At 58.4% G+C, this 26,932-nt stretch overlaps 5 protein-coding genes across 23 annotated transcripts in view; 2 read left to right on the top strand and 3 right to left on the bottom strand.

The window, feature by feature from the left end:
- Positions 1-69: 69 nt before the first annotated feature.
- HSF4 (heat shock transcription factor 4) lies at positions 70-5,211 on the bottom strand. 4 transcript variants are annotated; one of them, XM_063654379.1, is made up of 14 exons: positions 5,078-5,211; positions 4,366-4,474; positions 4,150-4,277; positions 3,926-4,050; positions 3,601-3,676; positions 3,375-3,439; positions 2,775-2,877; positions 2,595-2,694; positions 2,398-2,493; positions 2,050-2,173; positions 1,080-1,185; positions 915-980; positions 668-737; positions 70-385 (listed from the first exon to the last, which is right to left on the bottom strand). In XM_063654379.1, exons 1-14 carry the CDS (start codon positions 5,198-5,200, stop codon positions 231-233), a joined length of 1,446 nt encoding a protein of 481 aa, XP_063510449.1. In that variant the 5' UTR covers positions 5,201-5,211; the 3' UTR covers positions 70-230. The 4 variants fall into 4 exon arrangements, with proteins under 4 accessions (XP_063510449.1, XP_054309836.1, XP_054309835.1 ...); XM_054453861.1 differs by lacking the exon at positions 2,595-2,694 and having other exon boundaries at positions 2,398-2,536; XM_054453860.1 differs by lacking the exon at positions 2,595-2,694 and having other exon boundaries at positions 2,050-2,277; positions 2,398-2,522.
- Positions 5,212-5,250: 39 nt separating this feature from the next.
- Positions 5,251-10,080, bottom strand: FBXL8 (F-box and leucine rich repeat protein 8). 9 transcript variants are annotated; one of them, XM_054453853.2, is made up of 5 exons: positions 9,955-10,080; positions 8,074-8,276; positions 6,300-7,161; positions 5,868-5,993; positions 5,251-5,571 (listed from the first exon to the last, which is right to left on the bottom strand). In XM_054453853.2, exons 2-5 carry the CDS (start codon positions 8,223-8,225, stop codon positions 5,251-5,253), a joined length of 1,461 nt encoding a protein of 486 aa, XP_054309828.2. In that variant the 5' UTR covers positions 8,226-8,276; positions 9,955-10,080. The 9 variants fall into 9 exon arrangements, 8 of the variants coding, with proteins under 8 accessions (XP_054309828.2, XP_054309829.2, XP_054309827.2 ...); XM_054453854.2 differs by having other exon boundaries at positions 8,074-8,271; positions 9,955-10,061; XM_054453852.2 differs by lacking the exon at positions 9,955-10,080 and adding an exon at positions 8,767-9,924 and having other exon boundaries at positions 8,074-8,271.
- Positions 10,065-15,840, top strand: TRADD (TNFRSF1A associated via death domain). 2 transcript variants are annotated; one of them, XM_054453877.2, is made up of 5 exons: positions 10,108-10,174; positions 13,358-13,516; positions 14,372-14,649; positions 14,732-14,927; positions 15,064-15,840. In XM_054453877.2, exons 2-5 carry the CDS (start codon positions 13,366-13,368, stop codon positions 15,372-15,374), a joined length of 936 nt encoding a protein of 311 aa, XP_054309852.1. In that variant the 5' UTR covers positions 10,108-10,174; positions 13,358-13,365; the 3' UTR covers positions 15,375-15,840. The 2 variants fall into 2 exon arrangements, with proteins under 2 accessions (XP_054309849.1, XP_054309852.1); XM_054453874.2 differs by lacking the exon at positions 13,358-13,516 and having other exon boundaries at positions 10,065-10,174.
- Positions 15,841-19,639: 3,799 nt separating this feature from the next.
- On the top strand, positions 19,640-22,023 carry B3GNT9 (UDP-GlcNAc:betaGal beta-1,3-N-acetylglucosaminyltransferase 9). Its single transcript, XM_054453871.2, has one exon. The coding sequence runs from the start codon at positions 19,640-19,642 to the stop codon at positions 20,846-20,848; it is 1,209 nt and encodes a 402-aa protein (XP_054309846.2). The 3' UTR covers positions 20,849-22,023.
- PHAF1 (phagosome assembly factor 1) overlaps positions 21,585-26,932 on the bottom strand; it is a 42,658-nt gene continuing 37,310 nt past the window's right edge. For 4 of the 7 annotated variants that reach the window (XM_054453867.2, XM_063654382.1, XM_063654381.1 and 1 more), the window contains 6 exons: positions 25,701-25,783; positions 25,200-25,243; positions 24,683-24,762; positions 24,473-24,531; positions 23,763-23,835; positions 21,585-23,086 (listed from right to left, as the gene is read on the bottom strand). In XM_054453867.2, the coding sequence (XP_054309842.1) occupies positions 23,000-23,086; positions 23,763-23,835; positions 24,473-24,531; positions 24,683-24,762; positions 25,200-25,243; positions 25,701-25,783 (426 nt within the window). In that variant the 3' untranslated portion in view covers positions 21,585-22,999. The remainder of the gene's footprint in view (positions 23,087-23,762; positions 23,836-24,472; positions 24,532-24,682; positions 24,763-25,199; positions 25,244-25,700; positions 25,784-26,932) is intronic. The other 3 variants (XM_054453868.2, XM_063654384.1, XM_054453869.2) reach the window with 1 other exon arrangement.

Genomic DNA, 26,932 nt, shown 5'->3' with positions numbered 1-26,932 from the left:
AATGCAAAAATCACCCCCCACCCACAACTCCTGTGCTCCCTGGTCGATAGAGAAAAGAGACCAGAAACAGAAAAAACAAAAAGTGGAGTTTATGTGCAGGGCTGGTCGGGGTAGTGGAGAGAGGCCGTTCAGTAGTGGGGGCTTCGCTCACCCCCGACAGGGGGCGCCAGGAAGCCAAGAAGGATGTGCAGCCGCGGACTGGTTCCAAGCCCCTTCAGAGGCGCGGGGTCTTAGGGGGAGGGACTGGCTTCCGGGCCCAAGTAGGAGGCGGTCCGGCTCTCAGGAGTGCTATAAATGGTTAAAGCCCCAGGCAGGCCCAGGGCTGTGCCTCCCAAGGCTGCCTGGACATCGAGCAGGAGTGGGGCCCCGAGCGTGGGGTCCTTCCCTAGGAGAAGTGGGACTGCTCTCACCAGGGGAAAGGTTCCCCCTCCTTTCTTCAGGGAAGGAGAGCCCTGACCGCCTGCCTTCTGCTCAGTTAGGATGAAACATCCATTCTTAACCTCCCCACTCTCGCCCAATGGTGAGGGCATGGGTGGCTCAAGGAACGCTCTGCAGTGCAGCCTGAACTCAGGATTTCCCTGCAAATTGCAGATTGCCCCCTCACTCAATCAAGGTAGCTCAGCCCAATCACGGGGTCCTCCCAGGTACCAGTCATCACAACCATTACCTGGGCTTGGAGAATTTAACCCTTTGACCGCCAGCTCAGGCTCACCCCGCTCTGGAACCAAGGGCTGCATCTGCGTGAGAACCGCAGAGAGCAGCTGGGGAGGGGACCTAGCAGCTGAGGGGGACAGCTGGGAAATCACTGTGACAATTCTTCTAGAGACACGGCTTTGGCTCACAGAGAACAGCTACGGACCAGAGGGCTTGACTCAGCCACCCCTGCCCTCTGCCCTCCCGGACCCACTTCTTACCAAGGACAGCTCCATGTCCAAGTCCATCAGGGTCCATTCTCGCCCTTGGAGACTGGGGCCCAGCACCTGAGGAGAGCTCTGGGTCAGTGGTGCCCTCCCCAGGCTCCACAGAGAGCTAGACCCCACCAGGTCTCCTGCCCCTGTTTCAGCAGAAGGGGTACTCACATCTAGAGGCCCTGCAGGCTCCACACTTTCTTGAGGGGGCTGAAGCAGCATCGGAGACAGCAGACTCTCTGGGCTTCTGTCCCCGCTTTCCAGGCCCAGAGGCCCCCTGTGCAGAGAGAACTGCTTTTGGCCTGCAGTGTCCACCCCACATTAAGTTCCCAAGGAACCCAGATGCATCAAGATTTTAATCCCCCAACATTTAGAAAATGATACGAGAGGACCCCCATCCTCTCTCCACCCCCAACCTCCCCACCTCTGCCATAAATGGCACAGAGGAAGTGCCTCTGCTTCCTACCTGGGACCTGAAGTTTGGGTGGTGGAGCTGGGGCTTTGGGACCCCTCCCCTCCCTATGCAAATGTCAATATCAATGCTTCTTTCTCTTTCTTTCTTTCTTTCTCTCTCTCTTTCTTTCCTTCTTTCTTTTCTTTTTTCTTTTTCTTTTTTTTTTGAGACAGTTTCACTATGTCACCACTATGTCACTATGGCACTATCTTGGCTAACTGCAGCCTCTACCTCCCAAGTTCAAGCAACTGTCCTGCCTCAGTCTCCTGAGTAGCTGGGACTACAGGCAAACGCCACCACGCCCAGCTAATTTTTGTATTTTTAGCAGAGGCAGGGGGTTTCACCATGTTGTCCAGGCTGGTGTTGAACTCCTGACCTCAAGTGATCTGCCCGCCTCAGCCTCCCAAAGTGCTGGGATTACATGCATGAGCCACCTCATAGCCACCAATGCTTCTTAAACTATTGTGTACTTTGCAGTCACCCCAGGGAACTCATTTGATATGTAGGTTCCTAAGCCCTTCCACAGATGCTGAGTGCCCTGACTGGGAGGCTCTGCTTTCCACAGAACTCTGATGCTGGGGCCAAGAAATCAGGAGAGTATCATGGAGTCAAAAGGCTAGGAAGCTTTGTAGGCTGGTAAGGGCTGTTCTATCACAGGGCTCATGGGCCAGCTGGGGCTCTGCTCACCTGTCAGGTATCTCCCTGGGATCCCCTGGTTCAGGCTGTTGGGCATTCCTGGGCCCCTCGGGGCTGAAGCTCCCTTTCCCTTCCAGGATGGCCTGCACCACAGCCACAGGCAGTGGCGGGGGGGCTGTCACGCAGAAGTCACACTCGTTTGGGGCCAGGGCCAGCCCGGCCTCGCCATCCCCCCCTGGACTGGCCGGCTCTTCTTTGAGCAGTGCCAGGCCCTTCTCCCTGCACCAGAGAAAAGCTTCAACCAGACCCTGGCACTGACTTCTCCCTCTACCCCCACAGCCATCTGGGCTGCCAGGACCTCCCCCACAGGCCCCCAAGGGGCAGCCCTGTCCCCCTTACCTCCTGCCATCACTGGAGGGAGAAAGCCTGGTCCCCTCAGGGGATGGAGAGTCTTCTGGGATGTCAGAGATGATGGGGCCCCTGGCCCTGTGAGGGCTGAGGCCCAAAGTCGTCTCTGGGAGGGGCTGTAAGTAGAAGGCTAGGCCCAGCCCTTGGCCTGTAGGCACAGGGAGAGCCAGAACCCCACCAACACCCACCTGGGCCAGGTCTAAGGGAGAAGGTTTGAGGGAGGAGGCTCAGTCCATGCTGGAGGGCCTGGGTCTGGTTGGGGGGAAGGCTGGCTTCCATCTTCTCTTCCTTTTAGGGGATGGGGAGAAGGAACAGGCTCTCCATAAGCCCAGCCATGCCCTTGGGAAGGGGGAAGAAGACAAACCTACCGACTGGATGAAGTAGGGGTCCTGCAGAAGGGCACCAGGCAGAGGGCAGGTGTTGAACTTGGCAGGTGTTGGGCATGAGCTCCCCTCATCCAGCATCAGGGACCTGTGTGGTCGATCAGGGCACAGGCAGGGGTGGGGCAGCGTCAGCCCCCATGCGCCTCGGCCTGTACTTCCCTCCCTCCCTCAGGCCCCAGCAGCCAAGTCAGCAGAGCTGAGGCCTGTTGCCAGGGTGTCAGTCACATGCTGGAGGTGGAAGAGGCTCCCCCCAGAGATGGGGGCCCTTTGTGGGTAGAGAGGGGAGGGAGGGAAACTGGTTTGAGCCCCAGGGACTCAGCTGTTGGGAAGCCTTGCGGGAGGGGGAAGGGGCTGCTGGGGTAGGAATTTGGGAATAAGGTCCTGGAATGGGAGGATCTGGGAGTGGGGATACCAGGTGGCAGAGTTGGGGGGAAGTGGATCCTAGATGGGGTGAGGAAGCCTGTAGTGCAGGGGGAGGAATGAGGATTCCTGGTGAAGGAGTTTCCAGAGGAGAAGGGGTCCTTGCAAGGGGACTTCTGGGGGATCTTGGAAGTGGGTGTGGGCCTTCTTGGCTTTCTCACTCACAGCTTTCTCTTGCCTCCTGCATTGCTCGGCCCCGCCTGAAGTGGCCCAAAGAGACACTGGATCAGCTGAAGAGAAAGCAAAAGTTTAATTAATACTTTGGACACACCCCCCAACCCCCGCACTTCCAGGTGAGGGAGGGAGGCTTAACAGGGGCGCCGGGGGACTGGGCGGTGGAATGAGGTGTCGAGGAGTGGGAAGGAGAAGCGAGGCTTGGGGAGAGGAACACCTTGCCAATGACCCGGTGCTGCTGACCATGGCTCTGCCGAAGTGTCACCACCTCCCGCCACAAGATCTCGTTCTGCCTGAGGAAGGGGTGGGAGGGTGCTGAGGCATCTGAGAGTTCCCCCAGTCACCACCCCCCACAGAATGGCGAGGCTGGGGACCCAGGAGACCACCCCGATGACTGGTCATCCTAGAGATCGCCCATAAATCTAGATGGAGGCGCCAAGGCCCGAGAGAGGAAGGGGCTGCCCAGAACTGCCGGCTGGCCAGTTATGGTCTCATCCCGAACCCCCCACCCCTGTCCCCTCTTTCCCCGCCCGCCCCCGCACTGCCTGAGCTCCCGCAGCCGCGCCTCGGTGCTCTCCTGCACTCCCCGCAAAGCCTGCACCTCGCCCAGTAGTCGACCCAGGTCCTCCGGGCGCCAGCGGCTGTCGTCGCCGCGCAGCGCGGGCACCTGCAGGCGGGAGGCACCGTCGGGACTGGGTCGCAGGAGCAAGGCAGGCAGTCCCAGCACCCCTCCTCCGCTTTGCTCATTCCCGCAGGCCGCCCCCACCTTGCGCCGCACGCGCTCCAGTAGCTGCTCGCGGCCGCGCACGAAGCTCGGGTGCTGGAACTCGACGTGGTCGCGCTCCGGCCTAAGCAGGCCGCCCTGCTCGATGCTCACCACCTTCCGAAAACCGTCTGGGGAGTGGGGCGTGGGGGCGTGGGTCGCCCCATCCCCGGCACCGAGTTCCCCATCCCCGCTCCCCGCCCGGCCGTAGGGACTCACACATGTTGAGTTGGCGCACGAAGCTCGCCATGTTGCTATGCTTGAAATACTGGGGCAGCACTTCCTTGGCGAAGCGGCTCTGGTCGCTTACGAGGAAACTGGTCCCGCTCTACCAAGAACGCCGCCCGCCCACCGTGCGGGCGGAGACCAGGAGGGTGAGCGGTGCCCGCCCACGGCCAGTCCTGCGCTCCAGCGCGCGCACACACTCATGCTCACTCTGGGGTCCAGGCCTGCCGCTTACGGGGATATGGGTCGAGGCCAGGCCAGAACGGGCTCCGAGGCCTAGCCTGGAGCGACCACAGTGAGTCCCTACCCCCAGCCAGACCCTGACTCCATACTCGGTTCTCAGAAAGGAGAGGCTGACGGGGTTCCCGCCCTGGACAGGCCCCAGCCCCGCAATGTGACCCTGAGCTAGACCAGCCCTTCCCATCTCCCGGCCTCTGTTTTCCCATCTGTCGGATGGGGTAGGGTGGCAACTAAATGGCCTCGAAGGTCCCTCGGACTCTAGGTCTTCAGAAGGCAGGCTCCTAACCCTTCTTCGGCCGCAGAGGAAACCCCCCTTTCGCACACCCCCTCCAAGGTGAACTTCCCTGAATGGCCAAATCCGGGGATCCACGGCCCAGTCTCAGGCGGGGGTTGGGCGGGCATGGGTGTTCACTGGCGTGGAGGGACCCCGGGACCACAGGGAGAATCGAAGGGCCCCGGCCCTCACCGGGCTCCAGCGGATCAGGTGGTCTGTGCCTGGGTCCCCCACCAGCGCCCATAGCTTGCCGAGGAAGGCAGGCACGGGGCTGGGGCCTGGCTCCGTGGGCAGCGCGGCTGGCGCTTCCTGCATGGTGCAGTCTCGGCCCGGCTCAGCGCTCGGGTCCGGCCGCTGCGGGCTCGTCAAAGCCGCGGAAAGTGCTGCGTTTGCCGCCCGCTCCGCCCTACTCCGCCCCGGGGCGCCGGGTCAGGCGGGGGCCACGTGCGAGCCCGCGGGGCGGGGCTCGGACAGCGGCCGAGGCACCAGCAGGCAGAAAAGGCTGGCTGGATGGGATGTGTGGAGTGGAGTGGAGTGGAGGGGTAGGGTGGGGTGGGGTGGGGTGGAGTGGGGTGAGATGAGTAGGGGACTTGGGTTCGAGTCCCACCCTTCTCAGTCCCTCTATTTCCTTCTTTGTTGTACGGGAGAAATCGCCGGTGCGCGACCTGGTGTGGGCTGAGCAAGTCCTAGAAGGTAATGGCCAGAGGCACAGTGAAGCCCCAGGCAGGGCAAGCAGATAGGAAGGCGGGGCAGGGAAGCACGCCCCCTCCCGCCGAACCCCGGGACCTAGTCATTCCAAGGGTGTGAGTGCCCCGCCCCTCACCCCCCGCAGCTGTGTCGTCCAGAGGATCTTGAGGAAACCCAACCTCTGCCGGGATGGCTCCTCCGGTACCCCGCGCGTCCCCTGCCCTTCCCTTTCAGATCCGACCCCGCCTTTAATAGGACGCAGAAACACTGCAGGATTTGTTTATTTCACACTCACCCCTGAGGCCCGGCCCGCGCCCGTGCCCTCCCTCTCCCCGCGCCGGGGCTGCGGAGCTGCAGAGTCCGCAGAGGGGTGGAGGCAAGAGAGGGGGGCAGTGTGTCCAGGACCGAGCGGGTGGGGCGTCTGCAGAGGGTGACAGCAGCGAGTGGTCTCAGGGAGCCCAGGACTGGTCCCGATGCCATCACAGTTCCCAACTCCGTAAAGACCCGGGGGACAAAAACCCCAAAAGAAGGCACTAGCAGTCGGGGCGCGCCTGGGCACCCCGGTTCCCTCTCAGAGCGCTTACGTCCGCGGGGACAGGGGAGAGAAGTCGCCCAATCACGCCACGACTGTAGGCCGCCAGGGATGCGGCTCGCGCGTGAGCTTGAGGGTATAGGTGCGCAGGCGCGGGCAGTGCGCGCGGAAGGCGTCCAGCACCGAGTGGCTCACCACGCAGAAGCAATGCACCTCGCGCAGGGCCGCGCAGCGCGCCGCCAGCTCCTCCAGCGCGGCGTTCAGCTCGGCTGAAGCGGCTGCTCGCACCTCGAGCGCGCACAGGGTTGCGGCGTAGTGGTGCGCTGCGAAGCGCACTGGGCCTACGGTGTCGCCTGAGAGGTTGAGGCGCAGCGCAGCCACGGGGACAGCTGGCTGCAGGACGCGCGTCACGCTCTCAGCGGGCAGCGCGGGCTCCAGCTCCAGCTCCACTGCCAGCCCAGGGTGGCGGCGGCGCAACGCGACCCAGGCTTCGTTGGGCAGCGGGGACGCGCGTGCATCTTCGGGGCACGCGCACCGCAGAGCCAGGAGCGCGAAAGGCGCGCGGTCTGGCGCCGCCAGCGCTTCGAGGATGGCGTGCGACAAACTGGCTAGGTGCAGGCCGAGAGCGCGCAGGCGCGGGCAGGCCTCTAGTAGCTTGAGCACTGAGCCGGGACCCACGCTGCCCACTAGGGTACTGTTGTCCAGAAAAAGGCTGTGGAGCTCGGGACAGCTGCGCGCCGCCTGCAGCACCAGCGCGTCGTCCAGTGTGAAGGGCAAGCACCGCAGGTCGAGGTGGCGTAGCTGGCTGGCCGCCCCGCATACAGCGTGCACAGCCTCCAGGATGTCGCGGCCCGCGTCGAAGAGCGGTTTTTCTCCGCGGCACTCCAGGCGCAGGCCTCGCAGCCCCAGGGCACGGCCCGCCAGAACCATCAGCAGCTCGATGGCCGCCCGGCGGCTCGGCTTCCTCGATGGCTCAAATTCCAGCCGTAGTTTGTGAACGTGGTCGAGGCAGGCGGACAGATAAGGTGGCAGCATGCCTTCCAGCTCACATTCGCAACTTGGGTTAGAGCCGTGCAGAAAAGGCCTCGGCTGAGTCCCTGCCACCAGCGGAGAAGCCTCTACCCACCCCTTAGCTGGGGTTCCAGCTGCCATCCCATTTCCTGCCTCCCTCCCCATGTCTCTGTTCAGACCACGATTGTTGCCCCAAAGGAGGGAACTCACATCCTATCTTTTTAGAAGATTTCAGTGGCGTCTGCCACAGGATGAAACCCGGACATGGAGAGCCAATGATATTTTAGGAACTGGGCTTTCTCAGCTGTCTCTAAGGAGTCTTGGCGTGGCCTCCGGACTGCTAGGTTCGAATTCTGCCTCTGCCATTCCCTAGCTGAGTGACCCGTGGGAAGTGATTAAGTCTCTCTGCCTCAGTTTCCTATCTGGGCAATGGAGGTAATGATAATACCTATCTACCACACAAGGTTTTCGTAAGGATTAAATTAGTTAATGTATGTAAGGCACTTAAAAACAATGGTTGGTATATACTAGGCAGTCAATACATGTCAGCAATTATTATTATTATTTTGAGGTAAACTGCCACTCTGCCGCCAAGCTGGAGTGCAGTGGCGCGATCTCGGCTCACTGCAACCTCTGCCTCCCGGGTTCAAGCGATTCTCGTGCCTCAGCCTCCCGAGTAGCTAGAATTATAGGCGCCCACCACCACGCCCGGCTAGTTTTTGTATTTTAGTAGAGACGGGGTTTCAGCATGTTGGCCAGGCTGGTCTCAAACTCCTGACCTCAGGTGATCCACCCACCTCGGCCTGCCAAAGTGCTGGGATTACAGGCATGAGCCACCACGCCCGGCCAGCAATTATTTTTTAATATGGGGGAGTCAACCTGAATATCTACCTAGCCCACGACTCCACCGAGAAGGTGAGTGGGCGGTGGGGAGGGGAGTGTGGAGGAGCAGGCTCACCTGATTTTTGTGTCGTGCCACACGGCGCTGCAGGTAGCAGCGGCGGCCCAGGCCCTGCAGACCCTGGCGGCGGCAGCACGGTCTCTCAAGGACAGGTGGCGGAAGATGAGTGCCAGCACCTCCTCTGGCAGTCCCTCTCCAGGCTCGGCCATGGCCCAGATCCGGCTGGGGTGGGAGGATCTGCCACTCCCAATAGCTCTGGCCTGGAGACAGAGGGACGTCTCTGAGCTCGGGAAGGCGCAAAGTGTTGCAGGAAGACCGAGCTTAGGTGTACAAATGCTTGTGGCCTGAGGAACTGAGGGCCTCTCAGACAGCGCGGGGCGTCAGATAACCCCGAAACTTGTTCACAAAGCAGATTTCACCGCCTCACCTACTAAATCAGGCTCTCCGGAAAGGGTAAGGCCCAGGAATCTGCATTTCAACAAGCCCCCGTGACTCCACAGGTTCCACGTTGAGAACTCCCCTCCCACTTTTTTTTTTTTTTTGAGACAGGGTCTCGCTCTTTACCCAGGCTGGAGTGCAGTGGCGCAATCACAACTCACTGCACCCTCAGTCTCCCGGGCTCAAGCAATCCTCCCACCTCAGCCTCCCGAGTAGCTGGGACTACAGGGGCACGCCACCACGCCTGGCTAATTTTTGTAATTTTGTAATTTTGTTGCAGAGACGAGGTCTCGCTTTGTTGCCCAGACTGACCTCGAACTCCTAGGCTCAAGCGATCGGCCCGCCTGGGCCTCCCAAAGTGGTGGGATTACGGGCATGAGCCACCGCGCCCGGCCTGAGAAACCCCATCTTAACCCCGCCAGTTAGTAGAAAGTGACTACAGGGTTAATAAGGCGGGAGCGTTAATGTAGGCGTTTCTTTGTCAGGGACCATGAGCCAATCAGGAAGCGAGGCGTGGGCGGGGCAAAGCTGGATCCGCCCCTGGAGGGGAGGCTCCTTCCCCGCCTCCGCCTCGCGGGGGAGATGTCCCGGGTGCTTCCTAAGACAGCCCCACTGGATGAAAAAAACTTGGGTCTCTGGGACCTGACGGTTCTGGCGCCTGAGGGGCTCAAGATTCAAGTTCCGACCCCTGAGCAGCCCTGGCTCCCGCTGGGCAGTTTGGGTTCGGCTGGAACTCCGCAGACCCACCCTGGAGCGCAGCCTTTAGAGGGGGATGGGTTATTGGAAAGTGTGCGTCCTCTTTGAAGTTGCCAATTTTGTTTGTTTGTTTGTTTTTGTTTTGTTTTGAGACGGAATCTAGCTGTGTCGCCCAGGCTGGAGTGCAGTGGCGAGATCTCGGCTCACGGCAACCTCCGCCTCGCGGGTTCAAGCGATTCTCCTGCCTCAGCCTCCCGAGTAGCTGGGACTACAGGCGCGCGCCACCTCGCCTGGCTAATTATTGTATTTTTAGTAGAGACGGGGTTTCACCATATTGGCCAGGCTGCTCTTGAACTACTGACCTCAGGTGATCCACCTGCCTCGGCCTCCCAAAGTGCTGGGATTACAGGCGTGAGCCACCGCGCCAGGCCGCCCATCTTGTTTTAAGGTTCTTGAAGGTTTGCGTACACAAGGCTTCACACTACTCGCCAGTTAATGTTCCCATATCTTCCGGGCTAACAGTTTCTCCCGGAATTTGTGCCACGTGTTTCCTGGGGCTTCAGATACGTTCGGCCGGGCTTGTACCTGGGACCCATGGGCACCCCGTTTTGAGTGCCCACTGGTAGCAGCGATCTTGAAGCCGGATCCCCAGGGGTACTAGAAAATTCTGGTCTCCAGGGGGCGCCCCCTTGATCTACCGAAGTCTGGCAGCTCTAGCTCTTAGGAGCCCCCCGCCTCGTAAGAATCGCAAACCCCCAAAGTCCGGGTCTTCCTGCCGTCCAGCCTTGGGCGCTGGTGTCTTACCTGCTCAGCCGACCAGATGGGCTTTGCCCGGGGCAGGGGACTGGCAGCAGAGGACAGCGGGCGGGAAGCAGCCACCGGGAGCCCGCGGGGCGGGACGCGCGGGCGGACGGGGCGGCTCGGGCTAGGGCACCGCCCCAGCGCCTCCGCGCACACCCGGAAGCGGCGCGAGTAGAGCGGAGCCTGGCGGGCGTGGGAACCCGGGCCCCGCCGAGGCGGCCAGGTTAGTGCAGCAGGTGGGTGGGTGGGCTCCCCGGTGCGGGCGGGAGAGGAGGTGGATCTTGGCTCCGAAGCGTGGGCGCGGCGCAGATGTCACCGGCGGCTGCTCCAGCCAGCTGGTGGCGGCGGCCTATTGAGCTGTTCGAACACCGTGGGAGGCAGGAGGCGGTACGGAATTTGGCCCCCGCAGGCTCCTCGTCCCTGCCAGCACTTTCGAGGTGCAGTAGGGCCCTGCAGGAGAGACGGTGGGGGAGGAGGGGCTGGTTCTGAATACTTCCTTGAGCGGAGACCCCCCTTGCCCACCCCAGCCGATCGCACGAGCGAAACCCCAGCTTGAGGGTGGGCCAGTGGGAGCCTGGGAAGCTCCCCTCAAGCGCTCGGGAGCTGCGTAGCTGAGTAGGGGGTGTGCCCGGCGGGTCGCAAGGAGTCAGAGGCTTTAAGTTCTGGGCCACGCCCACAGGCTGTCTCTGTCCACCCAGCCAGAGGTGGGGCTGCCCTCTGAACACTGTTAGGTGTTCAGGGGGCACCGTGCGTGGCTCGTCCCTGGAAACAGTCTCAGACGTTGTTAGGTCGGTACCCAAGCGCCCCACAGTCTCCGGCCACCAAACTTTCTCAGGACCCAGCCTGGAAGCCTCAGCCCCGCCCAAAAAAGGGACGACTCCTGGTGGGTGGGGCGCGGGGCTTCCCAAGGAGGGGCCTCTGTGAAAGAACACGTGAGAAGAGCTGCCAATCGGCGGATGCGAAACTAGGGCCCTGGCCTCTTTACCCTGTTAACTCGACCTCCAGCCTGGCTCACCTTCCCCATCTTCTGGTACTAGTGAGTGTGAGAAAGCATCCCCAGTCTCCAGGTTCCCAGTACTCCCCACCTCCCCCGCCCCCGACCCCCACAGACCTGATGGGCAGACAATGGTCCCGTTCGGTCCCCACTTCCACCCCTTGGGGTGGGACCACAACCAAGTCAAGCACTCCCAAGTCAAGGGGCTAGGAAGACGTGAAAGAGGGAACGTTTCCAGGGGAAGTTCCCACTCTCTCCTACCCCCCAGGCCACTTTCGAAGGACTCCCCCCTTATCTCACCTCCGTGGCTGGCTCCCTATCATGGACCCACTTGTCACCTGCAGAGTTTCCTGTTTTTTCTTGTTTTGCTTTTAAAGAAAACAAATTTATTTTGCTTTTTTAATACAAAGAAAATGTGTCTACTTCACATAAAGCAGAAAATATTGCTAGATACAAAGAAAATAAAAATAACCCACAATCCTTCCCCACCCCCACCTACCTTCCTTCATCCTGCCCAGAGATAAACAAAATGCAAACTTCCTGTTACTATCCAGACTGTGGTTTGGCATAAGTACACAAGTATTAATGTTTTCTATGAAAAGATTAGGAGGCTGGGTGTGGTGCCTCACACCTGTAATCCCAGCACTTTGGGAAGCTGAGGTGGGCAGATCGCTTGAGCCCAGGAGTTTCAGACCAGCCTGGGCAACATGGTGAAACTCCATCTCTACTAAAAATACAAAAACTAGCCAGGCATGGTGGCGTGTGCCTAAAGTCCCAGCTACTTGAAAGGTTGAGGTGAGAGGGTTGCTTGAGCTGGGAAGGTCAAGGCCGTGGTGAGCTGTGATAGTGCCACTGCACTCCAGCTGGGTGACAGAGCAAGACCCTGTCTCAGAAACAAGACAATTTAAAAAACAAAGGTCGACAGTAGTGCCTTACTTCTGTAATCCCAGCACTTTGGGAGGCCAGGGCAGGAGGATAGCTTCCTGTTCCTCATGTAAACAGATGGCAGCTGGGCCACCCCATCTGTCCTGCCCCATAGCTAACACTCAACACTCCTCCTAGCCCACCATATATAAACCCTGATGACTGGAGAGTACAGGAGTGTGACTGATGGAGCAGGAGGTAGGGCCTTGAGCCCATGATTCTAGGAAAAAGGTGGGTAGGAAAAGGGTGAGGTGGGGAGAAAGAGGGAGGGCAGTTTCCTACTTGCTGTCTCATGAGGTAGTAACTGGGAGACCACTGAGCTGTAGGTCAGTGCAGTGGTTCCTTGGCTGGGAATTTTGCCCCCGCTGGTCCAGGGCTAGGTTTTTGTCAGAAGATGGAGGAAGGAGATACTATACTAGCACCAAGGGGCCCTGGCTTTTTCTGGACAGGGAAGGAATAGAGCAATTTGTGTTGGAAATGACTGGAGCCGAACTCCAAGGGCTTTATAACAAAAAGGAATTATTTAGCTCACATAACTGAAAAGTCCAGTGTGCAATGGCTTCAGGGACGGTTGGATCCAGGGGCCTAGTATGGTTAGGAATGCACTTCTCCATCTCTTGACTCTTTCTTTCTGTGTCAGCTTCATTCCCAGCCAGGCTCTTCCCAAGCAGTGCTAAAGGAGAGCTACCTCTTCCTTCCAGTTCAGCCCCAAGGGAAGGGAAAGTAGTGCCTCTTTCCTATTGGCTCAACCAGAGTTGCAGGGTTGATTCTCATGGGTCCAACTTAAGTCCTATACCCCGCCCTGAACTAATCACTGCAGAAATGTGAATGGAATATGCAGATTGGCCAGGTCTGGTACACAAGCCCGACCTGGAACTAGGGAGTGGGACACAGGCACATGGATTGAGAAGAGGGAGGAGGGAAGTCCCCAAAGGTAAGTCAGGCTTGGGGAGAGAATCTGGGTAGATGCAAACTACAGGTGCCCTTCGAAGTGAAGACAGGAGGTTTAGTCTTAGGCTGAGGTCCTCCAGAGATGCTGGGCTCAAGGCTACTCAGAAGGCAAGGCCAGGATATGGGTCTGGTTGGCTTTGGGGCATGAGCACCACCCAGAATGAAGATGTCTCTTGTCCGCATTGGTAAGAGAGACACACAGGCCTGAGGAGGAAGCAGAGAAGCCCCACTGCAGGATCTGCCTCTGCTCCCTCTCCACTGTGACCCTGGGCTCTTTCTCCAAGAAGGCAGTGGAGGGACAGTCCTCACTGCAAGCCTGGGGTGGGTGGGACTCTGTACAGAGCCAGGAGCTCAAGGGGCTTCCTGTGAGATGGTGAACTCCTGTCCCAAGTATGCCAACCAGTGGTGGGGACAACTGAACCATGTGGGACTTGAGGCTACTGTGGTGGGGACAGCTGAACCACGTGGGGCTGTATAGTTGCCTCCAGGGTGGAGGGAGGGGGGATGAACTGGATACCTGACTGTCTGCATCTCCAGGAGGTGAGATGGCAGCTGGGCAAAATGGGCACGAAGAGTGGGTGGGCAGTGCATACCTGTTTGTGGAGTCCTCGCTGGACAAGGTGGTCCTGTCGGATGCCTACGCGCACCCCCAGCAGAAGGTGGCAGTGTACAGGGCTCTGCAGGCTGCCTTGGCAGGTGCGTGGATGGGCGGGCATGTGGAGAGGAAGGGGTGGCCTGGAGCATTTTGTGGGTGGGCCTGGGCTTAGCCACCTTTAAGAAGAAGATTTGGGGTGGGAGGAGCAAGACGGAGGACCCCTGGCTGTGCAGACTCTCTTCTCTGCTTGTGGCATGACCTTGAGGGTAGGCGTGTGTTCTCGAGTCTGTGTATGATTTACCAATTTGTACACTAACGTCCCTTGCTCGATCCCCGCCCCCCTCCACCAGCCGGCTCACTCCTTTCTACTAATTGTGGATGTCTCTCTCCTCTTTTCCTCTCTTACTGCAGCACTCCTTGCTCAAGACCCCTCCCCAGTACCTACCCTTCCAGGCCCCCCTTTCCCATCTCAGGGCAGAGGCCACAGGAGGCTGAAGTGGGTTGGGGGATCTGTTCGTGGCCTCAGAGCGGCGAAAGCCCCTCTTCTTCCCGAGCAGTGGGAGCCGCGCTTGGTGGAGGCTGAAGACCTGAGACCTCCCGCCCTTCTCTGCCCTGCTGGCCGCCTACCCAGACGGCTTGTTTGCCCAGGGCACACGCCCCCTTTTCTGTGCTTCGAAGTCCCTCTCTTTTGCCAACCCTCATTTGGGGCATGAGAGCAGGGGCTAGGTGGCACCCACTCTGTCTTGGGGTGCTCCCTGTGACAGGTCCTGTTCTTCTTTCTGGGTTATTGCTGTTTGTATCCCAATTTTGCTTCCCAGCTGGGTACTCTGGGGTAACTGCACCCTAGGTCAGGGGATGGGACGCGGGGCTTCACCACGGGCTTCGCCCCTCCTCCGGCCATTTGAAGAACGGCCGAGCTTGGGGACCGCCCGGCGCCTGACCGCCCGCCTCCGCAGAGAGCGGCGGGAGCCCGGACGTGCTGCAGATGCTGAAGATCCACCGCAGCGACCCGCAGCTGATCGTGCAGCTGCGATTCTGCGGGCGGCAGCCCTGTGGCCGTTTCCTCCGCGCCTACCGCGAGGGGGCGCTGCGCGCCGCGCTGCAGAGGAGCCTGGCGGCCGCGCTCGCCCAGCGCTCGGTGCCGCTGCAACTGGAGCTGCGCGCCGGCGCCGAGCGGCTGGACGCTTTGCTGGCGGACGAGGAGCGCTGTTTGAGTTGCATCCTAGCCCAGCAGGTGCGGCCGGGCCGGGGTCAGGATGGGGTAGGGCGGGGATCCGCGGCTAAATCCCCCGTGACTGCACATTCCATTCCCCTAGCCCGACCGGCTCCGGGATGAAGAACTGGCTGAGCTGGAGGATGCGCTGCGAAATCTGAAGTGCGGCTCAGGGGCCCAGGGTGGCGACGGGGAGGTCGCTTCGGCCCCCTTGCAGCCCCCGGTGCCCTCTCTGTTGGAGGTGAAGCCGCCGCCGCCGCCACCTGCCCAGACTTTTCTGTTCCAGGGTCAGCCTGTAGGTGAGGCGCAGGCGGAGAGGCAGGGTCACCAGGAGGTTGGAGTCTGGGGAGGGGCAGGGGTCGTTGCCGGGTGGGGATGGGTGGGACCGGCGCTGGGGGTCCCCGCCCTCACCCCGCTTCCCCACTCCCTCCGCAGTGAACCGGCCGCTGAGCCTGCAGGACCAACAAACGTTCGCGCGCTCCGTGGGCCTCAAATGGCGCAAGGTGGGGCGCTCACTGCAGCGAGGCTGCCGGGCGCTGCGGGACCCGGCGCTGGACTCGCTGGCCTACGAGTACGAGCGCGAGGGACTGTACGAGCAGGCCTTCCAGCTGCTGCGGCGCTTCGTGCAGGCCGAGGGCCGCCGCGCCACGCTGCAGCGCCTGGTGGAGGCACTCGAGGAGAACGAGCTCACCAGCCTGGCAGAGGACTTGCTGGGCCTGACCGATCCCAATGGCGGCCTGGCCTAGACCAGGGGTGCAGCCAGCTTTTGGAGAACCTGGATGGCCTTAGGGTTCCTTCTGCTGCTATTGCTGAATTCCTGTCCATCCACGGGACCCTGAAACCCCTCTTGGCCTATCTGCTGGACCTGCTGGGGCAGAGTGGATTGCCTTCCCCAGGAGCCAGACCAGCACCCACCGAGCCTGCTGGGGGTGCATCATTGGGGATTCTGCCTCAGGTACTTTGATAGAGTGTGGGGCGGGGGGGACCTGCTTTGGAGATCAGCCTCACCTTCTCCCACCCCAGAAGCGGGGCATACAGCCAGCCCTTACAGTTTCACTCATGAAGCACCTTGACCTTTGGTGTCCTGGACTTCATCCTGGGTGCTGCAGATACTGCAGTGAAGTAAAACACGAATCAATCTTGCCTGCCCCCAGCTCACACTCAGCGTGGGACCCCGAATGTTAAGCAATGATAATAAAGTATAACCCGGTTTTTGATGTGAGAAATACAAGTAATAGGGGCTTACACCTGTAATCCCAGCAATTTGGGAGACAGAGATAGGAGGATTGCTTGAGCTCAGGAGTTTGAGACCAGCCTGGGTAGTCCCAGCCACTTAGGAGGCTCAGGTGGGAGGATCCCTGGAGCATGGAAGGTTGAGGCTGCAGTGAGATGTGACTGAGCCACTGCACTCCAGCCTGGGTGACAGAGTAAGACCCCATCTCAAAAAAAAAAAAAAAAAAAAAAAAAAGAGAAGTTGTGGAGGATGGAGGAAGGGGCCTAACCTGGGCAGGGGACAAGGGGTAGGCTTCCTGGAGGAGATGAGTGTGAGTAGGCATAGGGGTGGGCTATCGAGAGAAGGGCAGTATTCAGGGCACCGACAGTCTCAGGCAAGGGCTTGAGGAGGGTGAGAGAGAGGGATGTTAGAAGGACAGTTAAAAGTGGCTGGATCTGTGGTTTGGTGGATTTGCTGAGACCTGGAGCTGAGGCTGATCATGTGGGGGTCTGATAAGCCATTTTACAGGGTGTGGGTTTTTCAATGAGGCCAGTAGGAAGCTTTTGAAGGGTTTCAGGAGTTAAGACTGGGAGGTGGTTTTTTTGTTGTTGTTTTTTTTTTTCAGATGGAGCTTCACTCTTATTGCCCAGGCTGGAGTGTAATGGCACGTTCTTGGCTCACTGCAACCTCCACCTCCTGGGTTCAAGCAATTCTCCTGCTTCAGCCTCCCAAGTAGCTGGGATTACAGGCGCCCACCACCATGCCCAGCTAATTTTGTATTTTTAGTAGATACGGGGTTTCTCCATGTTGGTCAGGCTGGTCTCAAATTCCTGAGCTCAGGTGATCCACCCACCTCGGTCTCCCAAAGTGCTGGGATTACAGGCATGTGCCACCGCACCTGGCCAAGACTGGGAGGTTGATGAGGATGGGGGTGGGGGAAATGGTGGCCCCAGGCTGAGGCAGTAGCAGCAGAGATGGAGGAAAGGGGATGACCACCAAAGAGCTGTGTGGGTGGAAGAGTAACAGGCCTCATTGGGTGAGGAATGGCTGAGAGAGGGCCCCAAGTTTCTGCCTTTGCAAGTTGGATGGTGGGTGGGACTGCCTGCTGGGATGGGGCCCCAGGGGAAATGAAGTGCTTGCTCTGTCTGGGACAAGTTGAGCATGATGTTCCTGCAGGGCATCCGGGGAGAGAGTATGAGGGTAGCTGGGTCTATAGTTCTGAGTTCAGGATAAAGGTTCAATCTAAAGATTGATGAATAGACAGGTGGGAGTGGGTGGGGTGGCCCCAGGGGATGTCCTGAAGGACACCAACCAGAATGGGAACAGCCAAAGAGGAAGGAGGAAAACCAGGAGATTTGGAAACCAGGGAATTACCCACCCGCTATAATGGAGTGGGTAGTCAAGACTGAGGAGCATCTGTTGGACTCAGTTAAAAGGGGCTTACCAGGCAGGGGTCTTTCCGAGTCATGGTGGAGGCAGCCTGAAGCTTTATCACAGGAGGGAATGGGAGGTGAGGCCTCGGAGAAAGCTGGAGCAGAGGACTCTTGATTACTTTGTGACCAAAAAGAGTGAGGCTCAGGGTGGAGAGTTGGCTTTTTTTTTTGGACAGTCTCACTCTGTCGCCAGGTTGGAGTGCAGTGGCAAGATCTCAGCTCATTGCAGCCTTCGTCTCCCAGGTTCAAGTGATTTTCCTGCCTCAGCCTCCCAAGTACCTGGGATTACAGGCACGTGCCACCACACCCGGCTAATTTTTGTATTTTTAGTAGAGACAGGGTTTCTCCATGTTGGCCACGCTGGTCTCAAACTCCTGGCCTCAAGGGATTCACCTGCCTTGGCCTCCCAAAGTGTTGGGATTACAGGGGTAAGCCACCACGACTGGCTTTTTTTTTTTTTTTTTTTTTTTTGAGACAGTCTTGCTCTGTTGCCCAGGATGGAGTGCAGTGGTGTGTTCTTGGCTCATTGCAACCTCCACCTTCCAGGTTCAAGCAATTCTCCTGCCTCAGCCCTCTAAGTAGCTGGGATTACAGGCGCCCACCACCATGCCTGGCTAATTTTTGTATTTTTAGTAGAGATGGGGGTTTCCCCACGTTGGCCAGGCTGGTGTTGACTTCCTGACCTCAAGTGATCCACTCACCTCAGCCTCCCAAAGTGTTGAGGTTACAGGCGTAAGCCACCACACCCAGCCAGAGAGTTGGCTTTTTAAGATTGCACGTTGGTGGGAAGAAACCATCAGGAGCAGATATAGCCCTTGGACAGAGGATGGGGCTGGGTTCTTAGAGATCGGTGGAGGCTGTCTATTCCAGGATCCACCACATGGGCTGGGACCAAGAAAGAGCTGGCAGCTGAGCTGGGCAAGGACTTAGCTCTCCATTGCAGAGCACCTTTGTCCACCTGGATCCCAGAGCAATCCCTTAGCCAAGGCCTCCGCCAGGAGTCTTCCCAAGCTGTCCCCATCCCTGCCAGCCCAGTCTGACCTGCAGCGGCACAGGCCTGATCATTTCTACCTGCAGTAGGCTATGTTGGGGACCAGGGGACTAAGAACTGCACTTGGCTTGGGCTCAGGTCCATTAGCCCCCGGGGAGACAGGCTGAAGTGCTTGCCTGTGAAATTAAAGCAGACTGGGTTGGCCCCCTGTTCTGTATCCCAGTGGATGGATGAGCGGGGCAAGGACAAATAAAATAATCCTGGACTGAATTTCAGAAGACCTGGGAGCAGAGCTTTCTGGCCCTTGGATCCTGGGCAAGTCACTTAACTCCCCGAAGAGCCCCCAGTGTCCCCATCCGGGCCTGAATGAGAGCTGCTGGCAGGGTTGCCCTGAGGATTGGGTGGGCTGCCTTGTTTGTCCCGTGCGTGTGTTTACTGGGGGTGGGGAACATGGCAGAACCAGGAGTAGGAAGACAGCCATGTGTCTCGGGGGCAGCGTATGTACCCTGCCTGATGGAATCAGGACTGCTGAGGAGAGGCCCGCCCGGGATGGTGGCCAGGTTCATGCGCATTTGGAACCGGCCTGCTCAGGGGCGCCTAGCAGCCCAGACTCCGCCCCACTCCAGAGACGCGGGAATGGGGAGTGGATAGTTGGGGGAGCTAACCAGAGGAGTTGATGCTTCTTCCCAATCCCCGGAAAGGCGAATTTGGGGTGTGAGCACCCAGACCAGCCCTTCCCAGAGGGACTGACCGTGAGAAGGCTCCCTCTCAGGGATTAGTCCCCACTCGGAGGCCGGAGTGCTCCTGGCGCCGGGGCGGAGCTGAGCTCCAGAAGTCCGGGCGCGCACAGCTGGAGGGTCACGTGGCACGGCACCGGTCCCCCTTCCTGCCAACGCTGCATTTGGCTCGGGCCCGGTCCCTGGCGGCCCCTGGGACCCTGCGCTGAGCCCCGGAGGCCAGGGCGTCCGGGGCTGCGCCACTTCCGAGGGCCGAGCGTGAGTGCCGGGACCCCAGGGCCCGACGTTGAGGGGATGGCAGGGGTGGAAGGGATTCGGCCTCAGCGCGAGGGAGGCGGGCGGGGGAGGGGCCGAGGATCCCTGTCTCCCTGCCCGGCCCTGGGTCGCAGTCCTGGGCCGGAGCTGAGGCCGCGGGGGAGTTGGCTACATGGGTGAACTTCTTGTCCCTTTCAGGCTGCCCGTCCTGGCGGTGCGACACGGCCGCGAGGAGGCGAACAACGCAAGGGGCTCAACCGTCAGTCGCTGGAGCCCCCCGGGGCGTGGCCTCCCGCCCCCTCAGCTGGGGAGGGCGGAGCTCGCTGCCCCCCCCCGCCGACTGAAACCCTGACAGGGGAGGGAGGGCGCAGGCCGCGCGGAGATGAGGAGGCGGCTGCGCCTACGCAGGGACGCGTCGCTCACGCTGCTCCTTGGCGCCTCCCTGGGCCTCCTACTCTATGCGCAGCGCGACAGCGCGGCCCCGACGACGAGCGCGCCGCGAGCGCGAGGGCGGGCGGCACCGAGGCCCACCCCCGGAGCCCGCGCGTTCCAGTTACCCGACGCGGGTGCAGCCCCGCCGGCCTACGAAGGGGAGACACCGGCGCCGCCCACGCCTACAGGACCCTTTGACTTCGCCCGCTATTTGCGCGCCAAGGACCAGCGGCGGTTTCCACTGCTCATTAACCAGCCGCACAAGTGCCGCGGCGACGGCGCACCCGGTGGCCGCCCGGACCTGCTTATTGCTGTCAAGTCGGTGGCAGAGGACTTCGAGCGGCGCCAAGCCGTGCGCCAGACGTGGGGCGCGGAGGGTCGCGTGCAGGGGGCGCTGGTGCGCCGCGTGTTCCTCCTGGGCGTGCCCAGGGGCGCAGGCTCGGGCGGGGCCGACGAAGTTGGGGAGGGCGCGCGAACCCACTGGCGTGCTCTGCTGCGGGCCGAGAGCCTTGCGTATGCGGACATCCTGCTCTGGGCCTTCGACGACACCTTTTTTAACCTAACGCTCAAGGAGATCCACTTTCTAGCCTGGGCCTCAGCTTTCTGCCCCGACGTGCGCTTCGTGTTTAAGGGCGACGCAGATGTGTTCGTGAACGTGGGGAATCTCCTGGAATTCCTGGCACCGCGGGATCCAGCGCAAGACCTGCTTGCTGGTGACGTAATTGTGCAGGCGCGGCCCATCCGCACGCGGGCTAGCAAGTACTACATCCCCGAGGCCGTGTACGGCCTCCCCGCCTATCCGGCCTACGCGGGCGGCGGTGGCTTTGTGCTTTCCGGGGCCACGCTGCACCGCCTGGCTGGCGCCTGTGCGCAGGTCGAGCTCTTCCCCATCGACGACGTCTTTCTGGGCATGTGTCTGCAGCGCCTGCGGCTCACGCCCGAGCCTCACCCTGCTTTCCGCACCTTTGGCATCCCCCAGCCTTCAACCGCGCCGCATCTGAGCACCTTCGACCCCTGCTTTTACCGCGAGCTGGTTGTAGTCCACGGGCTCTCGGCTTCTGACATCTGGCTTATGTGGCGCCTGCTGCACGGGCCGCACGGGCCAGCCTGTGCGCATCCACAGCCTGTCGCTGCAGGCCCCTTCCAATGGGACTCCTAGCTCCCCACTACAGCCCCAAGCTCCTAACTCACACCCAGGATGGAGCCTGTTTCCCAGATTATTGCCGTGTATGTGGTTCTCCCCTGATCACCAGGTGCCTGTCTCCACAGGATCCCAGGGGATGGGGGGTTAAGCTTGGCTCCTGGTGGTCCACCCTGCTGGAACCAGTTGAAACCCGTGTAATGGTGACCCTCTGAGCGAGCCAAGGCTGGGTGGTAAATGACCATCTCTTGTCTAGCAGGTCCCAGAGCAGTGGATATGTCTGGTCCTCCTAGTAGCACAGAGGTGTGTTCTGGTGGGGTGGCAGGGACTCATGGAATCCTACCACACTGCTGGATTTGGAACTCCTAGGCTGAGGCGGACGCATGCAGAGGCTCTCAAGGCCAGGCCCCACAGGGAGGTGGAGGGGCTCCAGCCGCCACAGCCTGAATTCATGAACCTGGCAGGCACTCTGCCACAGCTCATCTGAAAACAGACATTATGCTTCCCACAACCTCTCCTGGGCCCAGGTGTGGCCGAGCACCAGGGATGGAGCCACACATAAGGGACAAATGAGTGCACGATCCTACCTAGTCTCTCCCCACCTCCTGAACTCACACAACAATGCCAGTCTCCCACTGGAGGCTGTATCCCCTCAGAGGAGCCAAGGAATGTCTTCCCCTGAGATGCCACCAGTGTTAATTTCCCCATATGCTTCAACCACTCCCTTGCTCAAAAAACCAATACCCACACTTACCTTGGTACAAACATCCCAGCAACAGCACATGGCAGGCCATTGCTGAGGGCACAGGTGCTTTATTGGAGAGGGGATGTGGGCAGGGGATAAGGAAGGTTCCCCCATTCCAGGAGGATGGGAACAGTCCTGGCTGCCCCTGACAGTGGGGATATGCAAGGGGCTCTGGCCAGGCCACAGTCCAAATGGGAAGACACCAGTCAGTCACAAAAGTCATGGGAGCGCCACACAAACCTGGCTATAAGGCCCAGGAACCATATAGGAGCCTGAGACAGGTCCCCTGCACATTCATCATTAAACTATACAGGATGAGGCTGTACATGAGTTAATTACAAAAGAGTCATATTTACAAAAATCTGTACACACATTTGAAAAACTCACAAAATTGTCATCTATGTATCACAAGTTGCTAGACCAAAATATTAAAAATGGGATAAAATTATACATTTCTCTTCTCAATTCTTTTCAAAAGGATTAATATTTTTAAAGCACATATATGCTACTTTCCATTAGCAAGACCCATGAAGGGACTGAGCAGCCCAGCCTTCCTTGAGCCCCCAGAGGCTTTGAGCCATGAAATGGCCCAGCCAGGGGCCAGTGCCCAGGGTTGCGGCAGAGAGCCAGCCCACAGTGCAGAACAGAATGCTGAAACACAACAAAAGTAGGAAGATGTCTTTGGCTAAAACTTTGGCATTAAATAAAAGAGGCAAACAGGATGGAAACATGCAGCCCTGCCAGCCAGGATGGGGCAGAGCAGGGACACAGGCAATCTTGAAAGCTGACTCCAACAGGGGTGAGAACCAGGCCTGGGCATGTACCTGGATGGTAGAAAGCTGTGTTTCAACCAGTTTGGTGTGCCCAGGCAGGGAGCGCGTGCAAGAAAGGAACAGGGAAGGGCAGGTGGGCCACCCTGGCCACAGCCAGCTCATCAAGTAACTAAAGTGGATGTAGTGCAAATGTCGCAACCAAGTACTATGGACACGCTACCTGCTTGCCTTAAGGGACATGTGGCAATGTGGGGCCAAAGGCAGGACCTTGTCCTTATCCTGGGTGCCTGTGTCCTCAGTCACAGAAAGAGCCCCAAGTCTTCCCAATGTGCATGGGACAAGGGTTGACGTGTCCTGCCTCCTTGCTTGTTAGTTGAGAGCTCCTGGGTCCAGGAATCAAGGCTCAAACTTTGTGCTTCTCTTTGCAGTCTGTGTCCCCTGCTGGCACCAGCAGGCCAAGGATGGACAGAGGAATATCTGGGCCACTCAGCCCATGGCAGAGCACCCAGCCTGAGCCCAACCTCAGAACATCACAACAGCCCTTCAACACTGGCCAGGTGTCCAAGAAAACCCACAGGGTGGTACAGAGGCCCACTGAGCAGGATGTGATGCACAGTTCCATGGGACAGAGGGGCATGGGTGGTGGTGTCCCTAGGGGAGCTCTGCTGTTCTCAGGTGGCTACCAGGCCTAGGGGGGCCATACAGGGTCACCGAGGCAATGTGGTTGTTCTGCATGACCTGGTGTGAGAAGAGGATAGGGGGTCAAGGGGGAGGGGTAGAGGGATGTAGGCAGATCCCGTGCCTGAGGGCTGGAGGTTGTGTGACATACCTGCACCTAAGGGCTGGGTTTCCTGACTCCTCAACCTCCCCTGGTTCATGCTAAGGGCCCCCCTCTGCCTGAGATCTGCCTGTTTCTCAATGGTTTACCATGGCCATGAGTCCAGTCCTTCTGGAACTGTTAAGTGTCTGCTGGAGATACTGCATCCACAGGGAAAACAAGGGCAGCTTGCTGTTCTCCCAAGTCAGCAGGACCTCCAGAGCCACTAACTCCCCTACAATGCATTCGTTCACATGCCACTGGAGGGCCCCCAACACCCTCTGCTGGGCCCCACTTGCCCTGTGGTTCCCTTCCCTGCTATAATCATGTTGTCAGATAGAAACTTGGGATCTGTTACCTCCCATCTTGTTGGATACAGACCACTGCTTCGGCCTCTGTGACCCCAGATTTCTCATTTCTGAACCTTCACTGTTAAGTGTGGGGAGGCCAGGTATGCAGCAGACATGGTTGCTGAAGAAGGATGAATCTGCCCACTATGGCAGTGAGGCCCTCCCCAATTTCCCTCCATCATTCACCTGGCCCTGCCATGATCAGCAACCCCCCAGGCAGTTTATTTCTAGGGCTTCCACAGCTTACCTCAAAGATCATTCGCTGAAGACCAAAGCAGAATGTGGAACCAAATGGGTTGGTGTTGTTTGGAGAGGAAGACCTGAAGCCAGAGAATTTAGAATTAGAGAGGCAGAGGCCACGGCCTTGAAGCAAGGGATCCAGTGTTTTCTGGGGTATGGGATACTGGCCAGTAGTCTCTCATGGCTGTGAGTGTATGTCTGTTTCCCACACAGGCCTGCAAGGTCCTAGGGGTAGGGATCGCTTCACTCAACTCAGAATTATACATACAGAGCCCAACAGGGCAAAAAAGTTACTGTGGAACTGGACTAGGGTGGTGAGGAGTCAAGAGGGCCCTCTCGAGTGAGAGAATCTCAGGTAGCATGGCAACCAGGAATGGGGCTGTGGACTTCAGCAGGCAGCAGCTTTGAAGGGAAAAAGACAGCCCAGGCCAGCCAGCCAAGCCCTCCTTCCTTATTGAATAACTAAGGGTGAGAAGGCCCCCATACCTGGAGGTAGGGTTGGGAGAGGGGAGCTACCCCTGGGGACATTCTCTCTATCACAGATGAACACACACAACAGTTGACTCAGTCCTTGCAGAGTGGGGCAGGAAGTATGCTTGTGGCAATACCAGAAACTTCTGTAATTTTTAAGCAACATCCACTGTGCCAGGCTTCCCTGGGCTTTCTGGGCTCTGAGGAGTCAGGTGGGGTGGCCAGGGACATCAAACTCTCACTCACCTGTGCAGGACAACAGGCTTCTCCACAGGGTGGCCCAGGAGCTCCTGGATGTTGTCCCACTGCAAGAGGGATAGAGGGGAGCAGGGGTTAGTAGGGACATGAACATGCCTGTGACCAAATGGCTGGCCTAGAGGACACAGCCCCATACTGCCTGCAGGCTCATGTCCACCTCATTCTCAGGCTGTGCCAGGTAGGAAGATAGGTGCTCACCTTGCTGTAGGTCGTGCATGTTTCTGTCTGACCATCTGCATTTTCTGAAAAGAGAAGACAGCCTACCTGTGGCCCCAGCCCTAGGTAGGAACAAGACCTGGTGTCCCATTGCACTGGGGTTGGAGTACATGGGGAGGATTAACAGGCTGTTTTGGAGTTCCAGGGTGGAAGAGGATGGATGGGTGAAGGGAGGTCAGTCAGGTGTGAGCTACACCAATTGGCAGTGGGTGGCAGGCAACAAGGATGGGCTGAGGGCCCCTGGATGATCATCTGTAGATAAGAAACTCTCCCCTCCAGAGGCCGGCAATCCCACAGTCATAGGAAAAGGCCTCAAGGGCCTCTATGAGACTCAGACCAAGAACACTGCAGCCCCCAGAACAATGAGCCCACCCCAGAGGAACTGAGGCCATGGGCAGAGGCTCCACACATCCAACCACTGCTTCAATCTTTCTCCCTTCTCGTAGTGGAAAACAGACTCTAAAACCCCTCCCTTACCCTGAGAGCTTTCACTACTCACCTTTCTTTATGGCTAGTGGGATCTTGAACTCACAGCGATGATAACTAGAGAGAAGGCAGATGGGTAAAGGCTGGGCCTCCTAGAAAGCCTGGCCACTCCCATATTCCAACCCCACACCCCAGGAGAAACAGAACCAAACACACCTGCCCAAAGCCCTGGCTCTGAGCCCCTGACAGTGTTCACTGGGGGAGGCCAGATTTAGGCACGGAAGTCGAACAGAAAAGATCTTGGCCCTGGGTTCTGGAGAGCCTATTACCTTGGATAAGACATCAAGCTTTCTGAGACTATTTCCCTATTTGTAAAATGGGTTCACACAGAGAGATGTAAGGCATTGGACCCTGTGCCAGGAACACAGCAAGCACTCAGGAAATTCACTTCCCATGAAATAGCAAGAATTCAGGTGTAGATAAATTAGTGAACACCCAAAGCCAAAAGCTCCTTCCTGGGGTTTTCAGCCCAAAACTCACTTCACAGAGGGGAGGTACAGACAGGGGTACTCACATGTTGAAATTATAATGCCCAGGGTAATTGGTATGTAGAACAAACTTCTTCACTTTGTGTGTATTCGCATCAAAGAGGATGTCCTGGGATAGAAAACAAGGGTACTCAAGGAGGGAATGTTACTGAAGCAGGGCAGAGGCCTTTCCAAAGGCATGTCCAACTTGGGACATCCACTGCACTCCACGGCGAGAATGCCTGCAGGCATCACCTTTCTTCCAGACAACAGTCCAGGGGACAGGCCAACCAGCTTTTAGACATTTTCTTTCTTTTTTCTTTTTTTGAGATGGAGTCTCACTCTGTCGCGGAGGCTGGAGTGCAGTGGCACTGTGTCAGCCCACTGCAACCTCCGTCTCCTGGGTTCAAGCAGTTCTCCTGCCTCAGCCTCCCGAGTAGCAGGCGCCCACCACCACGCCTGGCTTTTTTATTTTTATTTTTATTTTTAGTAGAGATGGGGTTTCACCGTGTTGGCCAGGCTGGTCTCAAACTCCTGACCTCAGGTGATCCGCCCACCTCGCCTCCCAAAGTGCTGGGATTTCAGGTGTGAGCCACCGTGCCTGGCCCCATACCTTATCTTTTCTGTCATGTGTGTTACCTCTGAACACACTGTACTATCCATTTTAGCTCTTTGTCCTGCTAAGTGGCTTTCTTCCCTCTGAATATAAGCTCCGTGAGGGCAGGGTTGTCTGTCTGTGTTCTTCACTGCTGTATCCCCAACTCTTAGAGTAGTGCCTGGCACACAGTAGGTACTCAATAAAGATTTATTGAATAAAGGTGCTTTACAAACTTTCAAGGCAGGTTCCTCTTTAGAGATGAGGAAACCAAGGCCCCAGGAGGTGCAGTAAGTCACCTAGCGTGGTGCCCAGATGGTAAGCAGCAGAACCAAGAGAATCCGAGGATGCAGACTCAGGACTTTGGGAGGCCAAGGCAGGAGGATTCCTTGAGTTGAGAATACAGGTGCACACCACCACGCCCGGCTAATTTTTGTAATTTTAGTGGAGATGGGGGTTTCACCATATTGGTCAGGTTGGTCTCGAACTCCTGACCTCAGGTGATCCACCCACCTTGGCCTCCCAAAGTGCTGGGATTACAGGCGTGAGCCACCATGCCAGCCAAGTCACCTGGTTCTTGAGGGGCTCAAGGCCACTTGACTATTCTGAATTCCACAACCCATCAGACCCTCCTGGCTTCCATTACACCCTCTGTGGGAGTCAGCAACCCCAGGAACTGAAGTT

The sequence above is a fragment of the Pongo pygmaeus genome, chromosome 18 (assembly GCF_028885625.2).
Source record: "Pongo pygmaeus isolate AG05252 chromosome 18, NHGRI_mPonPyg2-v2.0_pri, whole genome shotgun sequence".
NCBI classification, from domain to species: Eukaryota; Metazoa; Chordata; class Mammalia; order Primates; family Hominidae; genus Pongo; species Pongo pygmaeus.
Note: the sequence above shows the minus strand (reverse complement) of the source record. Positions and strands in the feature narration are given on the sequence as shown.

Bases quoted from the DNA above. Each gene is read 5' to 3' on its own strand.
- B3GNT9 (XM_054453871.2), top strand. From the start codon at position 19,640: ATGAGGAGGCGGCTGCGCCTACGCAGGGACGCGTCGCTCACGCTGCTC.
- TRADD (XM_054453877.2), top strand. From the start codon at position 13,366: ATGGCAGCTGGGCAAAATGGGCACGAAGAGTGGGTGGGCAGTGCATAC. The intron at 13,517-14,371 runs GTGCGTGGATGG...CCGCCTCCGCAG, and splicing joins TCTGCAGGCTGCCTTGGCAG to AGAGCGGCGGGAGCCCGGAC. The intron at 14,928-15,063 runs GTGAGGCGCAGG...CTCCCTCCGCAG, and splicing joins GTTCCAGGGTCAGCCTGTAG to TGAACCGGCCGCTGAGCCTG.
- FBXL8 (XM_054453852.2), bottom strand. From the start codon at position 8,831: ATGCCCGTAATCCCACCACTTTGGGAGGCCCAGGCGGGCCGATCGCTT. The intron at 7,162-8,073 runs GTGAGCCTGCTC...CTCTAACCCAAG, and splicing joins TGGCACGACACAAAAATCAG to TTGCGAATGTGAGCTGGAAG. The intron at 5,572-5,867 runs GTGAGTGTGAAA...ATTACCTTCTAG, and splicing joins GCGCGGGCCGGGCCTCAGGG to GACTTGCTCAGCCCACACCA.
- HSF4 (XM_054453860.1), bottom strand. From the start codon at position 5,200: ATGCAGGAAGCGCCAGCCGCGCTGCCCACGGAGCCAGGCCCCAGCCCC. The intron at 4,278-4,365 runs GTGAGTCCCTAC...CCCACTCCCCAG, and splicing joins CGTGCGCCAACTCAACATGT to ACGGTTTTCGGAAGGTGGTG. The intron at 2,878-3,374 runs GTGAGTGAGAAA...TCGACCACACAG, and splicing joins GCAGGAGGCAAGAGAAAGCT to GTCCCTGATGCTGGATGAGG.